The following is a 15,838-nucleotide window of genomic DNA, read 5'->3' as shown; positions in this document are numbered from 1 at the left end:
GCTGCAGTTGATTTTTTTACCTTCATATTAAGAGCATCAGCAGTAACCTTGTTTTATCCTCTTTTGGAGATAAGTTATGAATTTGTTTGAAGCATATTATCCTGAATTACAGGTGTCTCCAGGTGTGAAAATTGAGCATTTATCTCAACCCTCTCATCCAGTCTTATTTTCTTTAATAGTACTCCATTCTACCCTTCAGCATAGTAGTTTCTCAAAGAGTCCTTGGTGAAAGATCTTATCAAGTGCTTTTTTATATCTGGAGCAGACTGATGTCAGTCAGATGTCTTTAGTGTGCATGCTCCTTGACAGCTTATGAACCATGACTGTTACTTGGAGAAGTGGTATTAGCTCCACTGCAGTGTCTTGTTTCTTCCGTGTGCTCATAAACTCCATGAAACTCTATGAAATAGATTCTATGGGAGCGTAATCAAGATACCTGTAAGTTAGTAGGTCCCAGTCACAAAAAACAGCCCCTTTGTAGCCTTCTTGTAGCCCCCTTCAGGTGCTGGAAGGCCACTGTTAGGTCTCCCCAGAGCCTTCTTTTCTCCAGGCTGAACAACCCCAGCTCCCTCAGCCTGTCCTTGTAGCAGAGGTGCTCGAGCCCACTGATCATCTTCATGGCCCTCCTCTGGATCTGCTCCATCAGGTCCATGTCCTTCCTGTGCTGAGGGCTCCATAGCTGAATGGAGTACTCCAGGTGAGGTCTCACCAGTGCAAAGTGGCAGAATCATCTCTTTCCATCTGCTGGCCACACTGCTTTTGATGCAGCCCAGGATACCGTTGACCTTCTGGGCTGCAAGCGCACACTGTTGGCTCATGTCCAGCTTCTCATCCACTAGAACTTCCAGGTCCTTTTCTGCAGGGCTGCTTTCTGTCATCTCATCACCATCCTGTATTGATAACAATTGTTCTGACTCAGGTGCAGACTCTTGTTGAAACTCGTGAAGTTCACCTGGGCCCACCGCTCCAGTTTGTCTGGGTCCTTCTGGATGTCATCCCATCCCCCTAGCATATCCACAGCACCGCTCAGCTTGGTGTCATTTGTCAGCTTGCTGATGGTGCACTGGATTCCATGTAGCATTGATGAAAATATTAAACAGTACTGGTTCCAGGACAGACCCCTGAGGGGACACCACTTGTCACTGCTCTCCATCTGTACTTCCAGCGATTGGCCTTAATGAATGCTTCAGTGTATCTTGTTCAGAGCTAAAAATAATCTGTTAATGCTTCCTCCTGCTCAGGACCAAATAATCAGAGTTTTTTGATTTTGTGGATTCCATGAACAGCAGCTCTGTGAAGCAGTTAAGGAGCTTGTCGTAGCATCAGAGGACACCAATCTCCATGGGGAGCAGTTGTCACTGTTGGATTTCATGCTGTTATAGCCTCTGTCACATAATGACATTTCTGACCTTGCTTTATAATGTGTTCCACCCTTCCTATCCATCAGTCCTTCCATCACCGTGGTATGAGTAGCAAAAACCTCACTTCTTCTGTATGTCACACTGTATTCTTCAGATGGAGTCTTTTTTTTGAGTGTTGATCTCAGTTCTGGTGTGTCACTCAGTATTTAAAACCACCTGAGAGAAAATAGTTGCAAAACATTAAGTAAGCTCAAGTATGATTTTTTAAATGCATTGTTTTATGTCAGTCTACAGCACAGATTCACTGAAATGTTTTCTTTACAGGTTTTTACAGCTGCAACACAGAAATTATGCCTGGGATAAATAACTGGACACCAGAAATTCAGGTAAGGTTACTCAAAGAAAACGAAACCTTTTGTTCCAAATTGGGTTGAAATACGTTGTAGTAATTTAAGTATGTAAATAGAGATCACTGGTCTTGAAAATTCAATTAAAAGAATGCTTAGAAATTAAAGTTAGCATTTTGGTAGGAAAAATAGAAAAATGAGAACCTCTTTGTGTGGGGGGTTTGCGTTTTTTTTTCATTCTATTATGTAACAGAGTATCTAATACAAAAATAAATAGTTCAAGTAAATAAAAACTTTAAGGTTTGGGACATTTCTAAGAGCTTGACTAGATTTTTTTTGAAGCCATTCTGAAGAAACAAATTGTTGATTCTGTTACTTATTGTGAGATGAATATGATACCATTAATAGGTTAAGATAAAGAAGCATTAAATAAAGGTAGTCTGGTGAGTGCAGAAAAATTCCATTTATAACTGTTTAAACATTTTGGTCGTGTTTGTACAACACAATGAACTCTTGAATGGAGTTCAAACAGATTTATATAAGTGAGCTTTTATACCCAAATGACACAATGGAAGGATGATTTTTTGCAAATGCCCAGGTCAAACCTGAAATCAATACGACTGCACCAGCAGCATACTCTCAGGTTGATGAGATTGCCTCTATGTATGACATTCCATTATGGTCTATATTATTGGACACAATTAAAATCCAGTTTTAAGCAGCAAAATGTGTAGTAAGTAGAATGGCTCCTGCATGAAGCAAGTTAAAAGAGTATTTAGTAGCTCATTTAATATATTCACAGAAAAATCTGCCTTGTGTTTGTAAACACATCTAGTGGAGGATGTCCCTGCTGACTGCAGTGGGATCGGATTAGGTGACCTTTGGAGGTCCCTTCCAACTCAAAACATTCTGTGATTCTAGGATTCTGCTGCCCCTTACCATGTTACACATTATTTACCTTCTTTATGAGTGTCTTGTTTTTAGTGTAACATACAGACTTTGGTTTCCAAAAAGTGTGTTTATTTTTCATTCAGATGTTCACAGCAGTAAGAGTATCCAGATTAAGCAACGTTAACCTAACAAATCAAACACTTAATAAGAACTTTAATGATCTCTGTGAGAATCTATTGAAGGTAAGAGTCTTACTTCAAACTTTTTTTTTTCACTTGTTCAAACAGAAGCAAAGTAAATCAAGCTATACTGAAAATAACATTTTCTGCAAAGTTACGTTTTGGTAGTATGCTCTAGAAAGAGAAATATAAAGCCTGCTGTACAGTAGATTGTATTATATCCTGACTTTTTGCACCTCTAATTCTTCATGGAAAGATTAATATGATTAGCAGATTTCTACTGTGCAAAGTGTTCTTATCTTTAATTTCTCTGAAATAAGCCATGCATTTTTTTTAGAGTACCATGAGTGTTTTGATCTTTAATTTCTCTGAAATAAACCATGCATTTTTTTAGAATAACATGAATAATGTCTTGTCTTCAACAGAGCTTGTATTTTAAACTGCGATCTATGGTTCCCTGCTGCCTTTGTCATGTGAATTTTACAGTTGCTCTACCAGAGGATGAGATAGTTCAGGTAAGTAACCTGTTTCTTTTGACTTCTAGATGCAGGCAGGCCAGCTTTGTCTTTTAATTAGCATTTGCTGCTCAGAGTAAACCAGGTTGGGATTTGATTTTCTACTATGTCTGGTGAATTCTAAAGTAAACATAAGGCTGTATGTTCTGTGAAGGAAAAGGATGACCTGTTGAATTCACCAGTTTTGAGAATTGTGGGGCCACCTTGGCATTGCACAAACACCGTGCAGCTTAAGAGTCTTTTTGGTTGGACAGGAAATTAAAAGTCTTCACTAGATACACATTAAAAGGTATTACCACAAACACTACAAGAATATGGCACATGAGTTTTCCAAGTGTGCTGTCATTATAATTATCTTTTTTTTTTTTGCCATTTTAAGATGATGAGAGATACTTCTGTCGTGGGTTCAGTTGAATCTGCTTGGGCAGTGGAGGGGTCATTTTATCACTGGCTTCTGCTGCCACTTCTGCTTTTTCTGTGCTTTTCTGCAAAGCAGGCTAAGATAATTGTACATTGTAATCATCTCATTAAACTCCTTATCTCAACCCAAAGCTTGTTGTGTTACTTTCCCTCCCAATCTCTGTGTGAGGATCTTCCTTGTGAGGGTAGGCTGTGTTAATGCAGGACAGCCTCAATACTTCTAAGAAAACATTCTGTTTAGAAGTATAGCATCATTCTTGTGTTCAGTTAAACTACATTTTCTCTCTCTTACAAATACAACAGTAATGAACTTCACCAAGAAAGAAGGAAAGAATTAATGAACAAAATGGTAAACATGAGACAAATCACTGTCAGGTGTACATTCTAACAACACACCTCCTTGGTACTACCTTTTATACTCTGCTGTGAAGGGTTTTTACCAGGTCTACTTAAAATTTGTTTCATCCTTACTATTTTTTCATGGAAAAAGCTGGTTTGTTTGCAAAATGCTTTTTGCAGATTGCTTTACTAATATATGATATATTTCTGATTTGCAGATTGCAGTCACAGCTGTTGCAATTACATACGACAAAAACCAGGCATTACAAACCAACAAAGCCCCCCTTGAAAAATCACAGCAAAGAGGTAAATTTTGTGAGGCCTGTAAAGATAAGAGACCATGGTTTTCTTATCTTTTTCCCCAATACCCATTGAATCTACAATTTCATTTCAGATACATATACTCATTTTTACAGGGATGTTCTATAAAATCATGAAGTAGTAACACACCTTAGAGCAGCCTTCCAGTACCTGAAGGGACGTACAAGAAAGCCAGGAACAGGCTTTTTACAAGGGCTTGTAGTTACAAGTGGGAGTGGACTGCATCTTGAGGAAGGCAGGTTTAGAGTGGAGATTAGGAAGAAATTCTTTACAGCGAGGGTGGTGAAACACTGAAATGGGTTGCCCAGGGAGGTTTAGAATACCCCTTTGCCTGGAGGCATTTGAGGCAGGTGACAGCATTTCTATTGTATTTTGAAATGCCATATACCTAGTTAGATTCATAGAGTGGTTTAGATTGAAAGGGACCTTGAAGATCATCTAGTTCCAAACCATCTGCCATGGGCAGGGACACCTACCACTAGATCAGGGTGCTCAAGGCCTCATCCAGCCTGGCCTTCAACACTTCCAGGGAGGTCCTCCATGGGCAACCTGTTCCAGTGTCTCACCACCCTCACTGTAAAGAATTTTTTCCTAATCTCTAGTCTCAGTCTGCCCTCCTCAAGCTTCAATCTATTTCCTCTCATCCTATCACTAAAAGTCCTTATCACAAGTCCCTTCCCAGCTTTCTTGTAGACCCCCTTCAGGTACTGGATGGCTGCTTTAAGCTCTCCCTGGAGCCTTTTTTTCTCCAGGCTGAAGTATTAGAGAATACTTGTTATAACGAAGTAGCAAATTTTGTCCTTACTTCAAGAAGGCAGCGAATAAATTACTCATAATACTTCAAAAAACATTCCCCAAACCCTGAAGTAGGTCAATAATATTTTTTGAGATCAGTGAAACATGCAGCATTATGTAGGAAGTAGAAGAGGCTACTGCAATCTGCATGTGTCATCTTGCTAACGAAGCACCATCTTCCACTAGAAATGTATGTATGCAATCTGGGTGTGAGAAACTAGACAGAACTTTGAAAATACTCCATTCTGAAGAGTGGGAGTGGGTAGTAGAACAGAACCATATGTTTCTAAAATATAAGTTATACCTTACTGCTCCAATAATAAGGTTTTCTTTCATGTGAAATAAATGAAATGTTACATGTTACCCTAATATATATCTAGCTCAGTTCCAACTGTAGAATCAAATCAGAAATGCATGAATTGACTTACTTTTTTTTTTTTTTCCTGAAAATCCAATCCTGTTCCATGGAGCACAGATTCTATTCACATTTGCAGCAGGATTCGTTGTCAGACACTTAACTGTTAATACAGACCCATATCACTATACATATGCTTAAAAATAAAAAATCTATTCCAATTGACTAAATTGAATCTGTAGTGCTTATAATTACTGGCAAATCTTATTTTGTGGGTTAATTATCTATTGGGTATGTTTTCTTTGTTGAAGCATCAACAGACAATGAAGAACAGCTACAGTTTCCACTGGAACTTTACTCTGATCCTCTTGCTTCTCAACCATTCTCACCAGCTAAAGGTCTGTTAAATGGAAGAATGCTGAGCTGTTGTGTTTTGCTGATTATGAGTTCTGCTCTTTCACTGTTCCAGTAGCTTTAAAAGAACTGTATTTTGACATGCTTTAAATATTCTTTGCTACCTAAGCATGATGGATATGTTCACTCTGAAAATCAAGTTTGAGAGGCACCTAAGATGGTTTGGCTAATCATTCGGTGTATATTCTTTTGTAGATTACCTGTAGTTCTCCTATCCTTGCCCTAAGAATATAGAAAATGCTGCAAACCAATGAGTGTTGGGTGTTGTTAGAATCAAAGAACTTTAAATTGTTTAATAATTAGGCTTGCCTCTTACTGCTTTGCATCTGTAAATGGCCTTCTAAAATAACTCCAGGTATTGTCAGCTTCAAATAATTAATCTCATCATTTTCATGGTGGGAGATACTTCATCTAGCAAATACTGGTTGTTCAGTTGAGCAAAACTGCATGCAGTTTTCACAGGATCACAGGATGTTAGGGATTGGAAGGGACCTCTGGAGATCTTCAAGTCCAACCCCCCTGCAAGAGCAGGACCATAGAATCTAGCGCAGGTTGCACAGGAACACATCCAGACAGGTCTTGAAAGTCTCCAGAGAAGGAGACTCCACAGCCTCACTGGGGACCCTGTTCAGTATTCTGTGACCCTTACAGTAAAGAAGTTCTTCCTTGTGTTGGGGTGGAACCCTCCTGTGCTCTAGTTTACCTCCATTGCCCCTTGTCTTGTCACAGGGCACAAGGGAGCAGAGGCTGTCCCTTACTTCTTGACACCCAGCCCTCATGTATTTATATATGTTTATTAGATCCCCTCTCAGTCTTCTCCTTTATGTTTGGGGTTTATTTTATGTGGGTTTTGGTGGGGGTTTTTATTGCTTGTTTTTTTTTTTTTTTTTTTTTAGTGAGGGGAGCCTAATCTTTCATAGTAAACAATTTGTACAGTGCACCATGTTTATTAGCTGTTAAACAGCTGCTTTATTTCACCCGAGGTAGAGCTGTATTTCAAGAACAGTTGTCACAATTCTTCTGTGACTCTATTAAAAATCAGGTCATTGTTGAACTCAACTGTCTTTGCTTCTGACTTCGTTGTTGGAGACCCACCAAATCTACACAGCAAAGTGACTAGTGACAGAAAATTTAGCATTTATAAATTACTGTAACAGTTTGACTAAAATGTTTAAGAGCTCCCTTTTTCGCCCCTTACCTAAGTGGCATAAAGGAGAGTGCCTACCCCGCTTGCATTTGCAGAGGTCAGTTTAATTTCAGCAATAATATTCTTCACTTTGGGGCAGGGTGTGTGTTCATTTTTATGCATTTATGTGTGCATAACTTTTCATTGGTCGCATTACCATACTGTTAACTTTTGATTTTTAAAAAGAAATGCTGGGGTTTTTTTCAGTTACCAGACTGCTGCTTGTATAATGGGCACTGACCAGTAGAGGGTAGCCTGTTCATGTATATATTACTTCTCCAGATGTTCTCCCTATTCCATATTGTACTGCATATTACTTTAAATGTTTTCAACTAGGCAATTATTGAATCTGTCATTTCTTCACAAGTAGATTTGAGGCTTCATTGTAGTTAACGTTTACTTCACAGCTTATGGAATATATTAATTCTTTTTACATCATTTTCTGCAAGATTTTTTTTTTTATTTGCATACAACCTTATACAGTAAAGACCTCTAGTAAATGGTAATATAATTTGCAAGATGGACTTACACAGATTCACAGATTTCATTGGGTTGGAAGGAACCCTCAAAGGTCATCTTGTCCAACACCTTTTGCAGAGAGCAGGGACACCTCCAAGTAGATCAGGCTGCCCAGGGCCATATGGAGTCTGATTTTGTCTCCAGGGACAGAGCCTCAACCAGTAAATTTCATTATTTATACCTACTTATTATGTGCTGTCAAAATACATAGTGTACTATATATATGATAGTGTTTCTCATATTTTACTCTAAAAATGTTTTTGTAAGAAGGAAGATGCCTTGTACTACATGACTGCTCATGTATTATCTGAATGAAATGAATTTTGTCTTACTAGAAGTCCTGGAGGGTGCAAGTTCCCACACAGGTATTCCTGCTGCTCAGAGAGGTAAGTTTACCTAATGTAGCCATATGCCAGAACAGAATGAGCATTCTTGGGATATTGGTATACTCTTTTTGGATGTGCCTTAATCCAGGAAGTGTTTACTAGTTAACTGAGAATGCATGCTCTGGTGTGGCTTATTGATACCCTACAAGTTTGATGTGGTTTTTAATTGCAGAAGTCAGATTTATTAAAAACAGTGGCTCTCTGTCAGATACATCACTTTATCTGGCAAAAAATGAGTTTCCTCAGAGAGAGCTTTTTTGCTTGTCTCGATTTGAAGTTAGCATGTGTTCCTTCCGTTTCTTCCTTATCCTGAAGAAACGGTGTTTGCAAAACGGTTTTGTTCTTAAAAAGATATGCAAACACCCCTGCAACTAATCCCAAAAGTCATAGCAGAAACAACTCTACTTCTCAGTGAAATGATGAGGAAGATGATGGGGGAGGGCATTGGAGGAAGGGGGGCTACTGGGGGAAAGAGGACAGCGTTTTGTAAGGAAAATTTGTGTTTAAACCTGAGGTGTTGTTTCAGCTTGTGACTCTTAACCCTCATCACCAAAGTTGGTTTGTTCTTTTTTTTTTTTTTTTCCCAGTCTGTAGGTTAGATACTGATAAAAGACAGTTAGGAAGTTTAACTCCTGATCAGCAGCTCTTTATGAGGAAAAGAATAGCAATGGAAAATAAAAGTAAACAAGGCTTAAATAAACCTAAAGAAGTCAGAACTTAATACCTAAAATGCGATTTATTTAAAAAAAAAAAAAAAAAAAGGAAATTAGCATAAGTCATTAATGACTGTATTTGCATGTTTTTCCAGTGAGGAAGTCCCAGTCAGGCAGTTGGTTCACAGCTGGGACATCACCAGAAATCGGTACACAGGTTTGGACTTGTCCAAACCACACTGTAACTTCTCCTTTAAACAGACCTGGAAGGGGATGTTTGTTCTCTCTCAGACACAGATTAACTGCTTCCTCAAAAGGAGCATTGAGATGAGCAAGAGACATCATCCATATTTTTTTTCTTTGTTTTTTCTTTTGTTTTTTTTTCTGTCTGTGTTTTCAGCAACGTCAATTGATTACAGTTCCTTTGCAGACAGATGCAACAGCTGGATAGAGCTCATTAAACTGAAAGCTCAGACCATAAGGCGCGGATCAATTAAGACAAGTAGGCGGCTGTTTCTACCACGTTATGATAATCTGAGACATAGCTCTGATTTCCCAGTGGTGACTAGGGGAGTCTCCTGCCCAGCAGTAGTCTTGCAGATCACATGTAGAACCAGTACCCGAGTGTGAAAACTGCCGACATTGGCCATGTCTCTGTAAGCTAATACAGGGTTTATGAAGCAGCAAAATCTCGCATTTTCTGTTCGCCTAGTAAAAATGAGTTACTGATAAATGTGTACGCCTACTAATGCTGTAACATACACTGCATGGATGTAGGTGTATGTGTGATCTTGGAAAATTTTGTGTGAGAAACAGGAAGCAATCACCAAGGTGACAGTCAAGGCAATGGTCACTAAATTAGCAAGTGGTGAGTTATTTTTCAGTAGTTCTTTGGCCACAGGTCTGACTATCTTGCTTAAAGTAGCAGAGATTAATACCTGTTTTAATGGAAAATGCTGCACTGGGGAAATACAACAACTTTCACACCTCCTATAATTTGTTCCTCCAGCAGAATCCGTGTTTCAAAATGTTGGCACTTTTTCCTTTACCCTCACTTAAACTGATTGTTGTATGTGCAGCTCCTTGCCTCAATGTTTTCCTTTGCAGGAATGCCACTCTTCCAAATCAATTCCATTTCAGCTTTTTGTCTCCTTTTGCATGCCTTGCATGATAATTGCCTTTCTCACGTGATATGGCTGAGCATCACAGGCAGCTGAATGTTGTCACCAAGCTATTTGGAAACCATAAAGAAGAGTTTTTGTGTTTTGAGAAACTGATCGGTCTTACCTGATAGTTACTTTTTCTTCTTTTTCCCCATGTTTTTAGCCACTTCACTGGATAAAGCGAGTCCCTTGGCTGAGGGATACTTACGGCACCGTTCCGTTCCATCGTGCACCAACTCCACTGTCTCAGTTGTTAAGATGACACCTCTTTCTTTTCTGCCTGGGGCAAAAATAACCAAATACCTTGGGATAATCAACATGTTTTTTATAAGAGAAACCACTTCTTTGCGTGAGGTGAGCTGGGTATCGGGGATTAGCACTCGTTAATTGTGATAACCAAAGGTATATTCCTAAAGTTGAGGCTGAGTTGAGGTATGGCACAGAGAGGGAGGAGAGTTTTTGTCACAGGAGGGTAGGTGATGATTTGGGAGTATATAGTCTGGTATATATATCAGTGTGCACTTGCAGCCCAAAAGCCAGTTGTGTCCTGGGCTGCATCAAGAGAAATGTGGCTAGCAGGTCAAGAGAGGTGATTGTCCCCCTCTACTCCGTTCTGGTGAAACCCCACCTTGTTCTGGAGCCCCTATTACAAGAAAGATGTGGACTTGCTGGAGTGTGTCCAGAGAAGGGCCACAAGGATGATCAGAGGGCTGGAGCACCTCTCCTGTGGAGACAGATTGAGAGAGTTGTGGCTATTCAGTCTGGAGAAGAGAAGGCTCTGAGGAGACCTTATTGTGAACTTCCAGTATCTTAAGGGGGGCCTATGAGAAAGCTGATGAGGGACTTGTTAGGATGTCAGGGAGTGATAGGATATGGGGAAATGGAACAAAACTAGAATTGGGTAGATTCAGATTGGTTGGTAGGAAATTTCTTTACCATGAGAGTGGTGACACAATGGAACAGGTTGCCCAGGGAGGTTGTGGAATCCCCCTCCCTGGAGGTGTTCGAGGCCAGGTTCTAGTGGAGCAACCTGTCCTAGTGGAAGGTGTCCCATGGCAGGAGGTTTGGAACTAGATGATCTTTGAGGTCCCTTCCAACCCTGACAATTCTGTGATATAGTTCAGCTTATGGAAGCATTCACAGAACCTGAATATTCTGTAAATATATGCCAAATATAAAGCATTTTCTAGCTATAAGCAACATAAAATGTTAATTTTTTTTCCATTTTAGGAGGGTGGTGTCAGTGGTTTTCTCCATGCTTTTATTGCTGAAGTGTTTGCCATGGTGAGAGCTCATGTTGCAGCTTTAGGAGGAAATGCAGTCGTCTCATACATAATGAAACAGTGTGTTTTCATGGAGAATCCAAACAAAAATCAGGTAAATGGTGATGTGAAATAGCAGTGGTGTTACATGTAGTATGGCACAGGTACACATTTTATATACTTAAAAACCAGCAGCCCTGAAGTGCCATCTGTGTCTGCATAACGCTTCTGGAGCTGTCATCAGGTCTATTTAAATAAGCTGAGAACATTCCTGAACACCTGGGAGAACACTAACTTATGAATATGCTTTGTAAGTAGCCAAATGGGTAAAAATACTAAGTTGGATGGAAATAAGTAAATTACAGGAAACAGTGAACAACAGTGCTGAGTTAGCTTTTCTGATGTTACAGTGTTAAGATTTTCATCCTAACTCCATGGAAAAGTACCTGGAGTGGCTGATATAAAATGCTCCATTTTGGACATAGGGACCAAACTTTGCTAATAAACACAGGAAATGGATGGTTTGGTACATAAAATGCTTTCACTACTGCTTTGGACACACAGATATTTAATTTGTATTCTTATCAGAATCTATGTGTGTGATATACAAGTGGATAGCAAAGAAAATATTGCAGAAATTGCCTCACTAATAAAGTTGATGGTAAACTCACCATGAGCCAGCAGTCATCACTTGCAGCCCAGAAGGGCAAACATGTCCTGGGCTGCATCAGAAGTAGTGTGACCAGCAGGATGAGGGAGGGGATTCTGCCCCTCTGCTCTGCTCTGCTGAGACCCCACCTGCAGCACTGCCTCCAGTTCTGGTGCTTTTAGCATAAGAGGGACATGGAGCTGCTGGAACAGGTCCAGAGGAGGGCCACAGAGATGATCAGAGGGCTGGAGAATCTCCCCTATGGGGACGGGCTGACAAAGTTGGTGTTAGCCTGGAGGAAAGAAAATGCCAGGGAGACCTTAGAGTGGCCTAGTACCTGAAGGGGACTTACAAGAAAGCTGGGAAGGGACTTTTTACAAGGACTTGTAGTGATAGGATGAGGGGAAATGGATTGACACTTGAGGAGGGCAGATTGAGACTGGAGATTAGGAAGAAATTCTTTGCAGTGAGTGTGGTGAGACACTGGAACAGGTTGCCCAGGGAGGTCATGGATGCCCCTTCCCTGGAGGTGTTCAAAGGCAGGTTAGATGAGGCCTTGAGCTACCTGTTCCAGTGGAAGGTGTCCCTGCCTATGGCAGGAGCCTTGGAACTGGATGATCTTTAAGGTGCCTTCCAACCTCAACCAGTCTAGGAATCTGTGACGACTCCTGATCTGTTGACTTTTCTGTGACCTGCATAGTTAAATGCAGCAGCTCTGAGTAAACATAAAATGTGTTACTGTTGACTGTCTGCTCATTACATGTTGTCTTGTTTTCAGGCTCAGTGTTTGATCAACGTCAGCGGCGATGCGGTCATCTTCGTACGCGAATCCGAGTTAGAAATGTTCCCAGTACAGCCTTCTGCAGTTGTTTCTCAACCCTCAAGTTCTGGAGGAGATGTCACAACATGAAGAGAGAAAAAAGCGAAATAGTCTCTGCCAAATACAAACATTATTTAAAATGTGGGAATGTTTAGGTTTGCATCTTCAAAATCAGTATTTCCCCCTAACATCACCAGCCAAAGTTGAAGACAATCGCTCTGCCTCGTCCTTTATGTAACGAGTCAGGGGTGCTCTGATCCCTTTGTTATAATTGCAGGCCCCTGTGAAACCCAGACAGGAAGTAAAGCACTGGTATGAGTGTATGGATTACAACAGGCAGCATCACATGCAACTGTGAAGGAAGACACCAGCCAGTTCTGCTACATTTTTCAGCTGTTTGACAAGACCATGATAAACTGAAGTTTAGAACCATTTTTGAGTTTGCATGTTTGATTCTCAGCTCAGTTTAAAAAGTAAAGGGTCGGGATGGCTTGCAGGTAACTGAGAAGCCTGCTTTACCCAGCCTTTGCTGAAGGACCAAGAGATTTGTGTGCAGGCTAAGAACAAACGTGGGCTCAAGTCTGGGCTTACCTTAGATCATAGTGAGTGGCACCAAAAAGCCACAGTTTGAATTTCTGGACACTAAAACTGTTGTCAGCTGGTTTTGAGCTGCTGGTTTGTTTTTCTTAAAGCCATTACTACGCAGCATGTTTTGGGTCAATGTTTCAGAGGGGTTATTGTTGGTTTTGTGTTTAAGAAGTGCTAGACCATGATGCTGCGTTCCCAGCCATCCTTGTGGTTTGAAAATAACAAAAGGACAAAAACTTGCAAAGTGTGTTTGGTGCTATTGGAAGATGTTTACTGACAGAACAGATTATTTTTTTTTTTAATATTGTGGAAAAAAAAGTCTTGAAACTCATTTTCTTCAGGCATGATCTCTTGCAAGGGTGACAAACAGTCCTCCAAAAGTCAGTTCTACAGATGTGTGCTCCAGACTCCTTTTTGTTTAACATGTTGGAAATGTCTGTGAAGAATAAATGGCGTTACACCTAAACAAAAAGACAAATAATAACAGACCAGCTGCTTTTTACATTTTAATAATCAGAAATCCCCAATGCTACTCTTTCTGCATAGGAAAACTCTTTTACTTGGCACATCTAGGATAAAAAAAGTCAAGAACTGAACCAAAGTTTGCAAAGCTTCAATTCTAAGTTAGTAGTTTCAGGGAAGAAAGCCAGACACCAATGCTATAGCAAAACTAAAACCACACACACAACATAAGGAAAGGGTTTTGCCATGATCAGTATCATCAGAGCCTTCTAGCTGCAACAGAATCCTTCTATTATTGTTCAAACCACAGTCAGATTGCTGGAAATCTTGTCTCAAGTTTATTGTGCTCTTACTTACAGTGTGTAAATCCTCACTAAATGCTCACGGGGAGGCTTTGATGAACACATATCACATTGTATCATTTTTTCATCATCTCAAGTTTCAATGCAGATACTTAAAGATCTGTAAAGTCCTGTAAACTCTGGCTGCTTTCCAGTAGTCTGTCCCCTCCTCTGGTGGGGGAACTCTTATCGGGTGCAGAGCTGGAGCTGGCTGAACCCTTCTTCCCTCTGCCACCCAGAGAATTCTTTTACTGCCGTCGCCATACCCTGCTGCCAGGGACTGACAACAACCTGTCTGGCTAGTTGGAGATTGATGTGTGCTTGTGCTGCTGGTTTCTGCAAGTTGGGTTTGGCTTTTGTTTCTCTGGTTTTGTTCTCTGTGTGTTCGGGGAGGGGGTTATGTTTGTTTGGGGCTTTTTTTTGGTGTGTTTTTCTGTTTGTTCTTTGGTTTGGTTTGGTTTGATTTTTTTTTTTTTTTTTATTTTGATGGTTGTCCTTGAGTTGTTGGTTGGTTGGTTGGTTGGTTTCCAGTACAATAGCTGGGAAATGAGAATACTGCAAAGAAAGGAAATGTGTCATTTCCAGTAAATGTCTGAAAGGTGGTGATATTTTCATGTAAAAAATGCAGACTGTGATTTGAAGATGCATTCTTACTTAATTCTGACAATACCAGACATGGAACTTGAACAAAGGTGTAAACTTGAATGTAAATATGCTGCTTAGTGTTGAAATTAAGCAATGGCATGATTATTTGTTCAAACTAATTATCTCATTGTAAATGAGCATGAAAATCATTCTTGCACAATAAATTTTCTTTATAAAATTGATTCTTTTCTGTGTGTAATAGTTAAATGTGTATGCTGGAGACATATTAAAGATGGATGTATTAAATATTTGCAGGTGATACCAAGCTGAGTAGTGCAGTTGATGAGACTGAAGGATGGGATGGGTGCCATGCAGAGGGAGCTGGACAGGCTGGAGAGGTGGGCGGAGGAGAATCTCATGAGGATCAATAAGGCAAAGTGCAAGGTCCTGCACCTAGGTCAGGGCAGTCCTAGATATCAATCCAGGATGGGGAATGATGAGACTGAGAGCAGCCCTGCAGAAAAGGACTTGGGGGTGCTGGTGGATGAGAAGCTGGACATGAGCCAGCAAGGGGCACTTGCAGCCATTGGAAGGCCAATGGCAGCCTGGGCAGCATCAAAAGCAGCATGGCCAGAGATGGAGAGAGGGGATTCTGCCTCTCTGCTCTGGGGAGACCTCACCTGGATTACTGGGTCCAGTGTCAGCCACAAAGGTGATTGGAGGGCTGGAACACTTCTACAAGGACAGGCTGCGGTTGTTCAGCTTAGAGAAGAGAAGGACTCCCAACAAGCATGCTAAGGGTGGGCAGGAGGCTCTAGGGGATAATGTAATCAGGACAGCTAATCCTGATGGACTGCAAGGAAGTGCCGTACCATGCAGTACTGTGCCCAGCAGTAAGCCTAGGGAGAGGTTCACCCAGGGTTGCAGTTGCTCAGGAGATGGGCTTGGCTGGCTGACAGAAAGCAACTGTCACCTGTTTTATTTTGTGGTGTCTTTTTCTCTTGCTAAACTATCTCTATTTTGGTTTGTTGGTTTTGTTTGTGTTTTTTTTTGTTGGTTTTTTGTTTGTTTGTTGTTTTCTTATTAAGCTAATTCTTTGGGGTTTTTTCTCTTACTAAACTATCTCAACCCGTGAGTTTTCTCACTTGCACCCTTTCTGATTCCATTCCCCATCCCAGTGGGAGGGAAGGAGCAAGGGAGCAGCAGTGGTGTCTGGCTGCCTGGCAGGGTTAACCCACAGCATGACTCTTTTCTCCTGAACTGAGGAATCCAAAGGACAGCAGGCAG

The 15,838-nt window shown here is 40.7% G+C and overlaps 1 protein-coding gene across 17 annotated transcripts in view; it reads left to right on the top strand.

The window, feature by feature from the left end:
- C2CD5 (C2 calcium dependent domain containing 5) overlaps positions 1 to 12,718 on the top strand; it is a 57,156-nt gene extending 44,438 nt beyond the window's left edge. For 5 of the 17 annotated variants that reach the window (XM_054386914.1, XM_054386913.1, XM_054386919.1 and 2 more), the window contains 10 exons: positions 1,686 to 1,747; positions 2,743 to 2,841; positions 3,204 to 3,293; positions 4,271 to 4,358; positions 5,835 to 5,921; positions 7,978 to 8,028; positions 9,082 to 9,183; positions 10,008 to 10,198; positions 11,075 to 11,221; positions 12,534 to 12,718. In XM_054386914.1, the coding sequence (XP_054242889.1) occupies positions 1,686 to 1,747; positions 2,743 to 2,841; positions 3,204 to 3,293; positions 4,271 to 4,358; positions 5,835 to 5,921; positions 7,978 to 8,028; positions 9,082 to 9,183; positions 10,008 to 10,198; positions 11,075 to 11,221; positions 12,534 to 12,665 (1,049 nt within the window). In that variant the 3' untranslated portion in view covers positions 12,666 to 12,718. The remainder of the gene's footprint in view (positions 1 to 1,685; positions 1,748 to 2,742; positions 2,842 to 3,203; positions 3,294 to 4,270; positions 4,359 to 5,834; positions 5,922 to 7,977; positions 8,029 to 9,081; positions 9,184 to 10,007; positions 10,199 to 11,074; positions 11,222 to 12,533) is intronic. The other 12 variants (XM_054386929.1, XM_054386925.1, XM_054386928.1 and 9 more) reach the window with 4 other exon arrangements.
- Positions 12,719 to 15,838: the final 3,120 nt, after the last annotated feature.

The sequence above is a fragment of the Indicator indicator genome, chromosome 14, assembly GCF_027791375.1.
Source record: "Indicator indicator isolate 239-I01 chromosome 14, UM_Iind_1.1, whole genome shotgun sequence".
In the NCBI taxonomy this organism is placed as follows: Eukaryota; Metazoa; Chordata; class Aves; order Piciformes; family Indicatoridae; genus Indicator; species Indicator indicator.
This window is presented reverse-complemented; position numbering and strand designations above follow the sequence as displayed.